Source organism: Oryctolagus cuniculus, chromosome 15 (assembly GCF_964237555.1).
Source record: "Oryctolagus cuniculus chromosome 15, mOryCun1.1, whole genome shotgun sequence".
Lineage (NCBI taxonomy): Eukaryota > Metazoa > Chordata > Mammalia > Lagomorpha > Leporidae > Oryctolagus > Oryctolagus cuniculus.
This window is the reverse complement of record NC_091446.1, coordinates 484,456-496,889: the sequence shown is the minus strand read 5'-3', so window position 1 is coordinate 496,889 and position 12,434 is coordinate 484,456. Positions and strand designations below refer to the sequence as shown.

Sequence of the window (12,434 nt, the reverse complement as noted above, 5' to 3'; positions counted from 1 at the left end):
CCATGGAAGAGGCGGGCTCAGCCGGTACCCCACGAACTCCATGTTGCAGAGCTGGGACCCCATTAGTGTGAGGGTCCCGTGCAGCAGCAGTGGCCTGGGGCAGAGACAAGGGACCCAGCACACAGCTGGCTGCCCACAAAGGGCACTGCGGGGCACTGGGGGCTGGCTGGTTTGGGCCCAGCAGCTTGGCCCGTGGCCTGGGCTCGTCCTGCTTCCCAAGGGCCTTGAACTTGCCACTGTCCCCCTCCCAGGTCCGCACGGGCTGTGGCCAGGTCCCTGTGCCTGTGCTGAGAGGAGGACAAGAGAGGCTGCCCAGAGGGGGTGGCGCCCCTCCCCCAGAAAGGCGCGCCCCCAGCGCAGCGTACAGAGCGCCCCGCCGGATCTGACCCCGGAGGACAGCAGCCTCAGTGCCGAGATCCGCGGCGTGTGGACACCCGGGCGGCCGCTCCCGACCTCCAGGGTGGCGGCCTTGCTCCCGGGATACCCCCGGGCTGCCCCTGGTTCTGCCCGGAGCCCGACTCAAGGCCACACCCAGGGGCAGGGGCTCCCCTCCCCCCAGCCCCTGCTCTCAGCGCCCGGGGACCTGCGGGCACGGCGGGGCTGCGGCTCAGCGGCCGCCGCCTTGGAGCGCGACGCGAACCGATGCTGCTGCAAAAATTTAAAAGGTTTTAAAAGGACATTTATTTGAAAGGCGGAGCGGCAGAGGGGGGAGGGCTTCCTCGCCCGGCCCCACCCCGTACGCCCAGCCTCCCACGGGGGGCAGGAGCCCCGCGCCCGGCCGGTCCCCGCGGCTTCCCCGGCCTCTGCAGGGGGCTGGGTGGGTGCGCAGCCCAGGGCCCACGCGCGAACCTCGCACAAGGCAGTGTGGGGGAGACCGCAGGCTGGGTCCGATTCTGAACGAGGGCTCTTCCGGGAAGCTCCGGTTTGCGCCCGCGCGTTCCTCCACGAGGCCCCGCACCCGCGCGGTCAGGATTCACTTGTGTCCCGGCGCCCGCAGCCCGCGTGAGGGGAGCACCGGCGGGGAGCTCGGGCGCGGCTCCAGCTCCACGCGCGCCCCCGCGTCCGGGCCTGAGCGTCCGTGACCCGCATGGGCGCCGCGGGCATCTCGGTCACCGCGTCCCGCGGGCAGCGTGCGGGGGCTGCCCCGCGGACGGGCGGGGGCGCCGACGCTTCGCAGGCGCGGGTGACTGGCGGCGGGGGTCGGCGCGGGGACGGGGGCGGGGCCCGACGGGGCATGGGGGGGCTGCGTTCCTCGCCGTCGGGGGCAGGGACGGAGCGGGACGCCCTCCATTCCCCGGCAGGCTCCCCGAAAGGCGGCTTTCACGCACAGCCTCGCGGGCGCCGTCGGTCACGCAGCCGCCCCCATGCCCGGTGCCGTGGCCGCCTGGCTCGGCTTCCCTTTGGACCGAGCTGCTGCGGGGCCGCGCGGGCGTCCCCGTGCGTGAGGGCTGCGGCCCCGCGGTTCTGCCCTCCTTGCCCGCGTGTTTGAGGAAGGGGCGTCCCGTGGGCCGCGGCAGGATGCTCGTTGGCGGCGGCCGGGCGCGAAGCTGCTGCCCCCGCCCCGAGCCGCGACCAGGGGAGAACGAAGCCCCACGCGCGTCGGGGACCCTGGGCGCCCCGCTCTGCAGCCCCAGCCCCGGGGTGTCCGCCTCACTGTGCAAGATGGCCGCCGAGCTCCGGAACCGAGTCCGCGCCAGCCTGCAGGCGGGAACCCAGCGCCGACCGCTCTGGCCACGGTGCTGGGGGGCGGGGAGCTGGGCCCAGGCGTTGGGGTGCCCGCTGAATGGGGAGGCTCAGCCCCAGGAGAGCGCGGTGCTGATTCCCCTCAGCCTGTCCACCAGAAGGGGGCTTGGCCCGGGGGGTCTTGTTCCAGCTGCCGGCCAGGCTGGGGTCCAGCTTCCCACGCTGCCCAGTGTGGGCCTCTTCCCCCCAGGGGCCCTCATTTGGGGGTGCTAAGAGGGGTCATCCAGGGTCGGGGCTCTCCAGAAAGAGGCCGTTGACGGCCCCCGGGGAGCCTGGCTCCTGCCAGCCAGGGCTGTGGCCGCCCCTCCCCCCCCAGGACCTGGGCTGCGGCTCCTCTGGGGTCCGGTCCCAGGCCGGGCAGGGTGTTCTCTGGGCTCAGGGCCAGAGGCTCAGCAAGGCCCCCAGGCCCTGTGCCACCCCCAGCCCAGACCAGCTCTGGAGGGGTTGGAATCGGTACGCGGGACAGCCGAGGTCGGGACGGCCCCGCTCTGTCGTGGCCGTGAGCCGGCTGCACAGCTCGGTCCAGTCATCCGTCCCTCGTCTTGAATTGTGATAAAAATGTCAAACAATTAGATTGCATTGGCCAGCGGCGGGCAGGGCCCGTCCCTGGAATCACCCTGACAGCGGGCCGGCTCCTGCTGCCATAAATCCCCCTCCCCAGGCGGCGTGGGCGGCTTGGCTGGTGGCTGGGGGGTCAGCCCAGTGGGCTGGGCTGCACACAGGAAGCCGCCGTCCTGAGGCCCGGCCGGGAGCCCGGGTTTTGTGGGTGGGGGCAGGCAGTCCCTGGGGACAGGGCAGTGTCCAGGCTGAGCTGTGTGTCCTGGGGCTCCCCCAGGCCCAGGCTGTGGCCCCCCCTTCCCCAAACTCAGCGCCCCTCCTTCCGGGGAGTCACCGCGGCCTTTTTATCTGAGGGGTGAAGACGTGTTGAGAATTGATTTCTCTGTTGAAAATGGAATAATTAACCTGCTGTTTCTCTCTTCATCATCGTCGGACGCCGGGAGGAGCAGTAATTGGATGGCGACGTCCTTTGCCGAAGTTGCCGGTTATATTTCAGAGAGATGGGATAATGATGCCGTTTAATCATTTTTACAAGATATAAAATTACTGGCTCCTCCAGGAAGATCATTAGGGAAAACAATTGTTCATAGCCATTGAAAATAGGATTTTAATGATTTAACACAGAAATTAAACTATTAGCAACCGGTGTTGGATGAGGCAACTTAATAGAAATTTATATACAAGAGTCTGGAGTGTTTCAGCTTTATTAACCGTCTGATTCCTTCTTCATCCCAGCCCACCTGGGAGGTCACGGCAGCCCGGGGTCACCGGAGAGGCCCCGCAGGAGCTCGGCCCCCTGTCCACTTCACAGGGGTGCCTCGGGAGCCCCAGGTCTGGCCCAGGCAGCCCGGCTCCCGGCCTGGGGCCCCCACTCACTCTCAGGTCCTCCTCCCTCCCTGACGTCACGGGGCCCCCTCTGTGCCCAGAGCCCCTCCCCCACCGTGGGCTGGGCTATGTCGGAGCCCAGCCTGGTGCTTGCCAGTGGCTTGGGTCAGGGTAAAGGATGCTTTGTAAAATTTATTTTCATGTTTTAAATCTGAAAGAGAGATCTTCCATCTGTTGGTTGCCTCCCCCAAATGCCTGGAAACAGCCGGGCTGGGTCAGCACCCAGCCAGGGCCCAGGAGCTCAGGTGCCGGCAGTGGGGGCCAGGGCCGTCCTTGAGCTGTCGCTGAGGCCCCAAGCTGTGCACCTGCGAGAAGCCGGACTACAGCGGAGCCAGGACTGGAGCCCAGGGACCCCAGGGGGCTTAGCCGCTGCTCCCAATGTCGCCGGCCCTTAAGGCGGCTTCCTGTGGGGGCTTCGGTCCGAAATCTGAATGAGGCCTGGTCACCGCGGTACAGAGAAGACGGGTCAGGCATGGGCTGCCGTGGGACTCGGCTGAGAGGCAGGAGGGCGTCCCCGCTGTTCCCACCGAACCCATCCTCCCCCCCTGTCCCTGAAACGCCGCCATCCCCCGTCCCGTCCCCACAACCCCGCTGTCCCCTGCCCCCTGCACCCCTACCATCCCACACCCCTGCTGCGGCCTCGCCACTCAGGCCGGGAGGGAGCGTTTTTTCGGTCCACTTTTCTGGCATTTTCCAAGTTTTCTAGAATAAAATGTAGTTAAAAATGTATTCTCCAAAGCAAAACACACAAAAAGCCACTTTTGAGACCAGAGAAGCAAAACAAAAGGGACTGGGCCAGCGGGCGTGGACGCTGACGTGGACACACGTGGACGCGGCTCCCCACGGGCGCTCAAGGAGCCGGCTTGGCCTCCAGCCCCAGGCACAGGGGCCCGAAGTGGCTGGCCCAAGGCGGCTCTCCCCACTCCCCGGGGAGCCGAGGCCGCACGGGGCACCTTTTCCTGGGGGGCTGTGCCCACCCCGAGGGCGCCGCCTCCGGTGACTGCCGATAAATCCCCACGGTCTCCCCGTGCGATTCTCAGGTTACATAAATCCCACCTGTGCCGTCTTCACGCCTGAATATATTACCGAACGCCACTTCTGCTCGGGAGCTAATTGATAAGGTGATTTGTTATGCTGCCAGGACATAACTCACCCTGGGCGCCGCGGCGGGAGGCGGCCCGCCCCGTGAAATATCGGCGCACGCTTTTATTCTCGAGCTGGGTGGGCGCCAGCACCTCCAAGAAGCGCCCTGACGGGGATTTATCCCTGGTCGTTAGCTTTCTTTGCAGCTGGAACAAGTGCGTGTGTATATATGAAAAAGGGGAAGTCAAACAAAGCCACCACAGCCAACCGTTCACCAACCGGCGTGACGTGGGAAATTCCAGAGAAGACCACGGCCTGGGGTCCCGGGAGCCGTCCCCCACGGCGTCGGCAGTGCCGGTGTTCAGGTGACTTCGTCACAGCCCCCAGGCCGGGGCTGGGTGGAGGAGGACCCAGCACGTGCAGCCTGAGGCCGGGGTGCACCTGTCGCCTGTGGGGGCTCCTCTGGGGGTGCTGAGAGAAGGGGGGCGAGGGTCCCCAGAGCACGGCTTCCCCTGCCCTGGCTTCTGGGCCTGCGGGAAGCAGGGCGCCAGGACCCGACAGGGCCCACTGGACTCGGGACAGTGCCATGTGTCACGCTGTCCTCACACGCGTGTCCCCCGGACAGTCCTTTCACTGCTAGGAGCAGCACAGAGCCACCATGAGGCTCCCCCTGCTGTCCCGCCCGGCCCCACCCCTGCCGGCCCTCCCCCACCCGTCCTGAGAACTCGCAGGGACAGAACTGTGCTCTGTGACCTGTGGACGCTGGCCTTGCTGCTCAGCAAGGACCCTTGAGGCCCACCCTGGTTGGAGGCAGTAATTCACCTGGGGCCAGCATTGTGCAGCCGGTAAAGCCACCACGGGCAGTGCCGGCATCCGTGGGTCTCGGCTGCTCCACTACCTATCCAGCTCCCCGCTGGTGTGCCTGGCAAGGCGGCAGAGGGTGGCCAAGAGCTTGGGCCCACGTGGGAGACCCAGATGGAGCTCCTGGCTTTGGCTTGGCCCAACCCTGCCTCTTTCGGCCATTTGGGGAGGGAAGCAGTGGCTCTGTTTCGCCCTCTCTCTGTCCCTCTGTTGCTCAAGTTACGGTCATCCTTTGTGTCTGTGGCTGTCCCGCGGAGCCACGCCCTGTTCTCTGCATCTTGCCGTGAACGCGTGTGCTCGTGTTCACGTGTGATGGCCGGGCTGTGCAGGAGCTGCGTGTTGGTTTCCTGAGAAACTGCCGCTCTCTTGACCCCTGCGCCGCCCCCAGCCACACGGGTCTGGCTCACGTCCTGACCCAGGGCGCCGTGGCACTCCTCACTCTGCACTGGACCAGTGCCTGGCGGCGGGGCCCAGCAGGGGCCCAGCAGGGGCTCCGAGGACACTTCCTGCAGGCAGCACTGCCCCCCGCCTTCTGACGGCGAACACCAGGGTCGCGCTGCACACGGAGGGGCTGAGGCTGCTCGTGGGGTCCATGGCCAGGCCGCTGCTGACCACGCCCACCTCTGCCGTCAGAACGTTTGGAGGACGCACCCTGGGATGGGGGAGGAGGGCCTGTCACCCCGAAACTCATGCGGTGTAGAACCCTGAGGTCTCATGTCGGTGGGGGTGGGTGAGGGGCGGGGCCTGGTCTGCTGGCCGCACCCAGGGGCGGTCACTGCAGCAGAGGGGCGTCCACATGGCCCTGCGGCCGGAGCAGCCCCACCAGACGCCAGGGCCCTGCACCTCCCCGGGGAGCTGCAGTCCCACGTTCCTCCCAGGGAAGCGCCTCTCAGAGCCTGACAAGGAGAAGCCCTCGGCCCTGACTGCCCCGCACACCGGTCTGTCTCCCGTCTTCCTGGTTCTGGAAAGTTCCACGGAGGGGCCTGTGCGTGTGCTGGCAGGTCTCCCCCTCGAGGCCCCGTCCTCGGGGCTGAGGCGCTGGACAGTGGGCTGTGCCCCGGGCCGGCCGCAGGAGCCACACACAGGCTTGCTCGTGCTGTTTACTGAGACGCCAGGAGCACACAGGCAGGGGAGGGGCCGCTGAGGCACAGAGGCCTCTGGGCGAGCGTCCTGATGAGGCTGTGTCCAGGGCTGGGGGGCTCCCCGGAGGGGGCTGCTGGAGGTGCGGCCAGGCCCGCTCACCAGATGACCTGGTGCGGCAGCCCGTACAGGACCAGGTTGAGGGTGGAGGGGAGCAGCCGGGAGCTGTGCTGCTTCGGCCAGAACATGAGCTTGTCCCTGGACGTGCGCGGGGCCTCGTCTGTGGGGGGGGGGGACAGGGCTGAGGCTGGCAGCTCCGACCCAGGGCCACCGAGCTCCCCAGTGGGCCGGAGCCACAGGCTCATCTGCACACCCAGGTGTAGGTGCGGCTGCGGAGAACTCTTGGCGGGGGGTGTGGGTGGGGGTGTGGAAGCTGGGAGGCTGCCGGGCCCACGGCAGAGGTGACAGCGCCAGGCCACCCCATGGGCCCCATGTCTAGAGCCAGCCTCCTCCTGCCCCCTGCCTCCTCCTCCTGCCCCGGCCTCCTCCTGCCCCCTGCCTCCTCCTGCCCCGGCCTCCTCTGCCCCCGGCCTCCTCCTCCTGCCCCGGCCTCCTCCTGCCCCGGCCTCCTCCTCCTGCCCCCGGCCTCCTCCTGCCCCCAGCCTCTTCCTGCCCCAGCCTCCTCTGCCCCCGGCCTCCTCCTCCTGCCCCTGCCCCCGGCCTCCTCCTGCCCCCAGCCTCTTCCTGCCCCAGCCTCCTCTGCCCCCGGCCTCCTCCTCCTGCCCCTGCCCCCGGCCTCCTCCTGCCCCCGGCCTCCTCCTGCCCTCCGCCTCCTCTGCCCCCAGCCTCCTCCTCCTGCCCCTGCCTCCTCCTGCCCCGGCCTCCTCCTGCCCCCAGCCTCCTCCTGCCCCCAGCCTCCTCCTCCTGTCCCGGCCTCCTCCTGCCCCCGGCCTCCTCCTGCCCCCGGCCTCCTCCTCTGCCCCCAGCCTCCTCCTCCTGCCCCCGGCCTCCTCCTGCCCCCGGCCTCCTCCTGCCCTGGCCTCCTCCTCTGCCCCTGGCCTCCTCCTGCCCCCGGCCTCCTCCTGCCCCGGCCTCCTCCTCCTGCCCCGGCCTCCTCTGCACCCGGTCTCCTCCTCCTGCCCCTGCCCCCGGCCTCCTCCTCCTGCCCCAGCCTCCTCTGCCCCCGGCCTCCTCCTCCTGCCCCTGCCCCCGGCCTCCTCCTGCCCCCAGCCTCTTCCTGCCCCAGCCTCCTCTGCCCCCGGCCTCCTCCTCCTGCCCCTGCCCCCGGCCTCCTCCTGCCCCCGGCCTCCTCCTGCCCTCCGCCTCCTCTGCCCCCAGCCTCCTCCTCCTGCCCCTGCCTCCTCCTGCCCCGGCCTCCTCCTGCCCCCAGCCTCCTCCTGCCCCCAGCCTCCTCCTCCTGTCCCGGCCTCCTCCTGCCCCCGGCCTCCTCCTGCCCCCGGCCTCCTCCTCTGCCCCCAGCCTCCTCCTCCTGCCCCCGGCCTCCTCCTGCCCCCGGCCTCCTCCTGCCCTGGCCTCCTCCTCTGCCCCTGGCCTCCTCCTGCCCCCGGCCTCCTCCTGCCCCGGCCTCCTCCTCCTGCCCCGGCCTCCTCTGCACCCGGTCTCCTCCTCCTGCCCTGGTCTCCTCCTGCCCTGGCTTCCTCCTGCCCCCTGCTTCCTGTCCCGGCCTCTTCCCGCCCTGGCCTCCACCTGCCCCAGCCGCCTGCTGCCCCCAGCCTCCTGTTGGCGGCACGGGGACCTATCAGCTACACCTCATACCAGCCCGGCTCTTGTTTTAATTGGAGGCAGAGAGACCTCCCCGGATGCCCGAGACTGCGGGGCTGAGCCCGCACTCTGGGTCTCCCACGCGGGGGCCGGGGACCCTCTCCACGGCTGCTTCCTGCTTCTGCTAGGAGTGAGTGTGGCAGCTCGGCCACGCCCTCAGCCCCTGTCCCTCCCTGCCTGCTCCGCCCCCAAGCGCCTGTGGCTTGAGCACTTGCCCGGCCCTGGGGCCAGAGTTTTTGGAGCCGTGTGTCTGTCTGACGGCTGTGACTGCTGGCCGCTGGGGGAGCCCGTGGGTGCTCTGATCCCTGGCGGCCACTGTGGGGCTCCTGTCACTCCTGGGCTGCCGCCCTGGGGTGAGGTCCCAGCGGGACTGCCCCAGGGTCTGGGAGCAGAGCCCCACGTGCCGTGAGACTGACAAGGGTCCAAGGAGGACAAGGGGGTGACGGGCGGGCTGGTGCCCCCGACTCTGAGACCCTCAGCTGGGACCTGGGCTGGCTGGCGGCCATGCACCCAAAGGCCTCCCTCGGAAGGGGCGCAGGGCAGGGGTCGCCTGGGTTTCCCGGGGTCCCAGAGAGCTCTGCCTGAGCTGGAGAAGGGGGCCCCCCTGTGGCGAGAGGTGGGGCAGTGCAGGACTGGGCCTCTCAGGCCTGGGACCCTGGCTCCTGGGGGTGGGGCCTCCGGCTCACCTGGGCTCAGCCTGGGGCTGGTGGCCTGCGCCCGCAGGCGGTGGACGGCACTGCCCACCAGCTGGCCGCCTGACAGCAGACCTGGGGAGAAAGGTCCCCTCAGGGCGGGCGGTGCGGTGGGCTGGGCCCGAGGCTGGGGGCGGGGCTGCGGCACGCACTTTCCCACAGGGCGCTGGCCCGCCAGGCGTTGTCCTGCAGCGACGTGGGCCACTGGTTTGCCAGGATGCTCCGGACGCCCACCAGGCTCAGGAGGATGGCTGTCTCCACAGGCTCCTCCAGCGACAGCTGCGCCGCACTGCGGGGACCCGGCTCCCGTGGGCTGCGCCGGGGCCTGGCCCGAGCTCTCCCTGGCCACAGCCCACGTGGCACCCACTGCTGGGGGCCCGTCTGGACCGGCAGATCCCCTGACGTGGGGCGCAGTGAGTGCCGGGGGACTCACACCCAGGGCAACAGCCCCCGCCCCGGGCGCCACGGCAGGGCCCCTGCCAGGGAGGGCCCCGGGGCTGAGTGCACCTGGCAGGCACAGCCCCTCCCGGCCCCAGCCCCCACCGCCCCTGCACCCTGCCGGCACCTCTTGCTCTCCGAGGCCTCCGTGTGCCGCCGCAGGCTCTCTGGGGACTGGGTCAGATCCAGCAGAACCATCACCTGGCAGCCTGCGGGCACACGGGCCCGGCTCAGTGCAGCAGGCACCCTGGGCACCCGTACCCGGGGCAATGGCAATGCCGGCTTCCAGCCTGAGGCATGGCTTAGCAGGCCCTGTTCAGGGGCCCACGGCCTGGGCCACATGCACACGCCCTCCCTCTCTCTGGACCTCTACAGGCCCCGGTGAGTTGATCGCCGAGAGCCGTGTGTGGCTCCTGAGTGATCGGGGCTGGAAAGGGGCCCTGGGCACCTATGTGGGAACTCACCCTCGCACCTCCCAGGGGACAGGGACGTCATCAGGGGTCCTGTGCAAGCCCACCTGCTGCAGTGTGTAGCACTGGACACCCAGCACCCCGGGCAGAGCAGGTCCCCAGGATGTCCTGGGGTCACAGACGGCCCCGTGGGGCACCTGCCCACCCAGGCATGAGTGCTGGGAGTGGGGGAAGCCGTGAGCTAGCGGCCCGTCTGTGGCACTTGGCACTGTGGGCCGTGGCCGGCTGAGCCCTGCCCAGGCCCCTGCCCAGCCGCAGTCGTCCCCTGGCCCTGCTCAGAACCCGTCTGGGTTCCACCTGGCCGACGGCAATTCTGCACCCGAGTCCTGGGGCTCGCTGGGCAGCATCCCCCGTGGTCAGTGCGTGGCAGGGGAGACAAGGCCCACGTGCCCAGTGCAGGTGCCGCGGCTCTGAGGGGTGCACAGGCCCCCACCCCCGCCCACCTGACCCTGGCTGGCCTGCCTGTTCTGGAATCTGAGTGGGGGGGTCTCTGAGGGACAGAGGACGGGGTGAGGGGAGGGAGCCGTCGGGTGGGCTGCCCTGGTCGGGGACGGCCCTCACCCTGCAGATTCATGGCGGCCAGCCTCTCCACTGACAGGTGCGACAGGAACTGCTCCATCCCGTAGAAGAAGAAGCCTCCGCAGCTGCCCAGCACCTGCTCCCACTCGGCCTGGCTGCAGAGAGAGCAGCCGCTGGGGTCCCGGCCCCGCTCCCAGGAGGGGCGGCAGCTGGTGTGAGGCGGGGCACAGGGCTGGGGACACCGTGGAGACTCGGACCCCGGACGGGTACTGCTGTCACCGGGCCCCCACGCGCGGGAGACAGCATCAGCCGTGGGAGGGAGCCGGATGGGGTGCCACCCACGTGCCCCCTGCACGGACCTGTCCTCTTGCGCCCGTCTGTCCCCAGAGTTGCCCCCGGGCCGGGCTCAGGGGTCACCTGCTGGACTCCGTGCTGCGGCGCCCCCGCCCAGGCCCTGTGAGGACGGGACCTGTGTCTGCGGAGTGCAGGCAGAGGGGCGGGGCGGGGCGGGAGGGGAGGCTGCTGGACCGGAACCGAACCTCGGGAACTGCTTCCTCCCCAGGTGTCCCGCCCATCGGGACGTGAGCGTGTCTTGGAATCTTTCCAGAATTTCCTGGGTCACGGAGACAGGAGTCAGGGATTCTGCAGGCATTGTGGGAGACAGACACAGGCGCTTTGTCAGCAGCTGGGGGGTGGGGGCCGAGTCGGCCCCTCCCCTCCCGCTGGAGATGAGCCGCAGCGGCCCTAAGGCCTGTGGGCACTCACCTGTGCCCTGCGCCTCCTCGTAGGGGTCCACCACATCTAGAACCTGGTCAAGGAAAACCCGGCGCCCAGCCCGGGGGCCGCGAGCCAGGGCCCCTCAAAGGATACACTTGAAGGTGTCCGAGTCGACTGCAATGCATTCTGGGGGGATGACCCGGTACGCGCTGCCCTACAGCCGGACAGGGCCCTGAGCGTCAGGTGCCCGGCTGGGCCCCGCCCCGCCCCGCCCCGCCCCACCCTGCCATGCCATGCCACGCCCTGCCCCCGCCCCACCACGCCCCACCCCACCCTGCCCTGACCCCACCACAGCCCACCCTGCCATGCCACGCCCGCCACGCCCCGCCCAGCCCTGTCCCCACCCACCACACCCTGCCCTGCCCCGCCCCGCCCGCCACGCCATGCCCATCACGCCCTGCCACGCCCATCAGCCCGCCACGCCCACCTTTGCAGCCCTGCGGGACGGCGTCTTCTTCCTCAAGTCTTTGCCCTTGCCCTCGCGTTTCAGGTTGGCTTCAGCTGGAAGACGCGACGTTTGACGCCACTGTGAACCCACGGAGGGCCACGGGCCACCTCAGGGGCCACCTCCCAGGGGTCACAGGGTCGCAGGGGTCACAGGGCCGCCCCTTGGGGTCACCTCGCCTCATGTGAGGCTCCGCGCAGTTAAGACATCAAAGGGAGAACGGAATTGGTTCTGGTTTTTGTGAGGCTGAAATGGCAAGAATCTCAAACACACAGGGCGGGGAATGGCCCTCTGCCCTCACTGGCCACTCGCACGCACGCTGGGCGCTCACCAGTGCGCCCGCTGTCCCAGCCTTCACAACCTGGCCCCCTGGCACCCGGAGCTGTTTCCGGTGGCTTCTGGATTCTTCAGGAGACGCGAGACAGCCAGGGCCCGAGGTCGCCCTCCCCCTCCCCCCGCCTGCCGGGGCCGGCGGGCGTGCAGCAGAGGCCTGGCCCCAGTTCTCCCAGGGGTCCCCTCACGGCGGAGGCTGCCCCTCCCCCATGTTCCTCTCCTGTGGGCCTGAGCCCCACCCCCTTCTTTAACCTGCCAGGCAGTGGGGGTCTTTAGACCCCCCCGGGAGCAGCATGGCCAGCTGCAGGGGCCCCCCACCCTGGCTCCCCGGACGGCCAGCGTCGGCCCCGCCTGCCCCAGGCCTGGGAGCCCTGCTCCGTGCTGAGTGTGGCTCCAGGGGTCTCACTTGGAGCCGGCGCCTGTCCCAGCACTTGGGGGGGGGGGTGGCGCTCGGCTGCTCACCATCCACTGAGGCTGAGCGTGGGCCCCCACCCTGCACCCCACCCTGAGTCCGCCCTGTCCCGACCCCCTCCCGCCGCTCCCTCCCCTCGTGCCCGCCCCCGCGGAGCCCTGCCTGGCAGAGGGCAGCCCCACCTGCCTCGTCTCTCCGCAGCCGGTTGCACAGCATCTGCAGCGAGAGATCACGCGACACGGACGCCAGCGCGGCCTCGCGGAGCACACCCAGGCCCTCCAGCGGCAGCTCCAGCAGCGGCCGGTCCACCAGCAGGACCAGGTGCTCCGCGGCTTCTGGCTGGACTGCGGTGCGAG

General features: G+C 69.5%; 1 protein-coding gene across 10 annotated transcripts in view; it reads right to left on the bottom strand.

The window, feature by feature from the left end:
• Positions 1 to 5,004: 5,004 nt before the first annotated feature.
• The window catches only part of CFAP46 (cilia and flagella associated protein 46), a 76,718-nt gene continuing 69,288 nt past the window's right edge, over positions 5,005 to 12,434 (bottom strand). For 3 of the 10 annotated variants that reach the window (XM_070058262.1, XM_070058266.1, XM_070058263.1), the window contains exons 50-59: positions 12,261 to 12,422; positions 11,316 to 11,389; positions 10,982 to 11,042; positions 10,877 to 10,912; positions 10,651 to 10,753; positions 10,154 to 10,266; positions 9,250 to 9,331; positions 8,837 to 9,082; positions 8,679 to 8,759; positions 5,009 to 6,490 (exon numbers count right to left, since the gene is read on the bottom strand). In XM_070058262.1, coding sequence (XP_069914363.1) covers positions 5,818 to 6,490; positions 8,679 to 8,759; positions 8,837 to 9,082; positions 9,250 to 9,331; positions 10,154 to 10,266; positions 10,651 to 10,753; positions 10,877 to 10,912; positions 10,982 to 11,042; positions 11,316 to 11,389; positions 12,261 to 12,422 — 1,631 coding nt within the window. In that variant the 3' untranslated portion in view covers positions 5,009 to 5,817. Of the gene's footprint in view, positions 6,491 to 8,678; positions 8,760 to 8,836; positions 9,083 to 9,249; positions 9,332 to 10,153; positions 10,267 to 10,650; positions 10,754 to 10,876; positions 10,913 to 10,981; positions 11,043 to 11,315; positions 11,390 to 12,260; positions 12,423 to 12,434 lie in introns of those variants that run through there. The other 7 variants (XM_070058267.1, XM_070058270.1, XM_070058268.1 and 4 more) reach the window with 6 other exon arrangements.